This window comes from Arachis ipaensis, chromosome B02, assembly GCF_000816755.2.
Source record: "Arachis ipaensis cultivar K30076 chromosome B02, Araip1.1, whole genome shotgun sequence".
NCBI lineage: Eukaryota > Viridiplantae > Streptophyta > Magnoliopsida > Fabales > Fabaceae > Arachis > Arachis ipaensis.
The window spans coordinates 89,601,085-89,601,867 of record NC_029786.2 but is presented as its reverse complement, the minus strand read 5'-3'; the positions used below and the strand labels follow the sequence as shown (position 1 = coordinate 89,601,867).

General features: G+C 36.9%; 1 protein-coding gene across 1 annotated transcript in view; it reads left to right on the top strand.

The window, feature by feature from the left end:
- The window catches only part of LOC107625663 (tubulin beta-2 chain), a 1,145-nt gene continuing 969 nt past the window's right edge, over positions 608 to 783 (top strand). Inside the window, exon 1 of the mRNA XM_021116985.1 lies at positions 608 to 766. Coding sequence (XP_020972644.1) covers positions 608 to 766 — 159 coding nt within the window. The remainder of the gene's footprint in view (positions 767 to 783) is intronic.

The window sequence follows — 783 nt, the reverse complement described above, 5'->3', positions numbered from 1 at the left end:
TCTAAATATTATGATCTTGTCAAATTCTTTATTCTGAGAGCCAATCCAAAAATTATTTTAAAGCTTAACTCAACTTAAAAAGATCAAGTATCAACTCTACATTTAACTTTCGTAGAGGATTGAAGCTCCAATGGTTTGAAAATGATAAGATTATCAAATTAAATTAGGGAGAATACTAGGAAAAATACGAACTCCTTTTTTTCCCATTTTACTCCTCCTATATTCAGTTTTAGTAGAACCAAAAATTTCAAATCTCAATGAAAATTTGCCCGTTTATCTTTGACCCATTTGAGAGAGAGAAAGAGATTGCCTCTTTTCTGAGCAAAAACAAAAGAGGGCCCCACAAAATTAGTAGAATCCAGCTAAGTGCAGTGATTTACAATTCAAAATTTCAAATTTCAAAAAATCCTCATTTTTCCCTCACAACAAAACAAATAAAGAAATAATAACGTTAAATAATTATAATTCCTTTCACTTCTTTTTCCCTATAAATCACTGAAAGCTCTCTCGTCCCCACACACACAACCGAAAAACCCTAACTTTTTCTTCTCATTTCTCTTTCTTTCTCTGTGTCATTTCGTCGAACAGCTTCAATACACTTCCGAAAATGCGTGAGATCCTTCACATTCAAGGTGGTCAATGCGGCAACCAGATTGGTGCCAAGTTCTGGGAAGTGGTCTGCGCTGAGCATGGCATCGACCCCACCGGAAGGTACGGCGGCGACACCGATCTTCAGCTCGAGAGGATCAATGTGTACTATAACGAGGCCAGTTGTGGCCGATT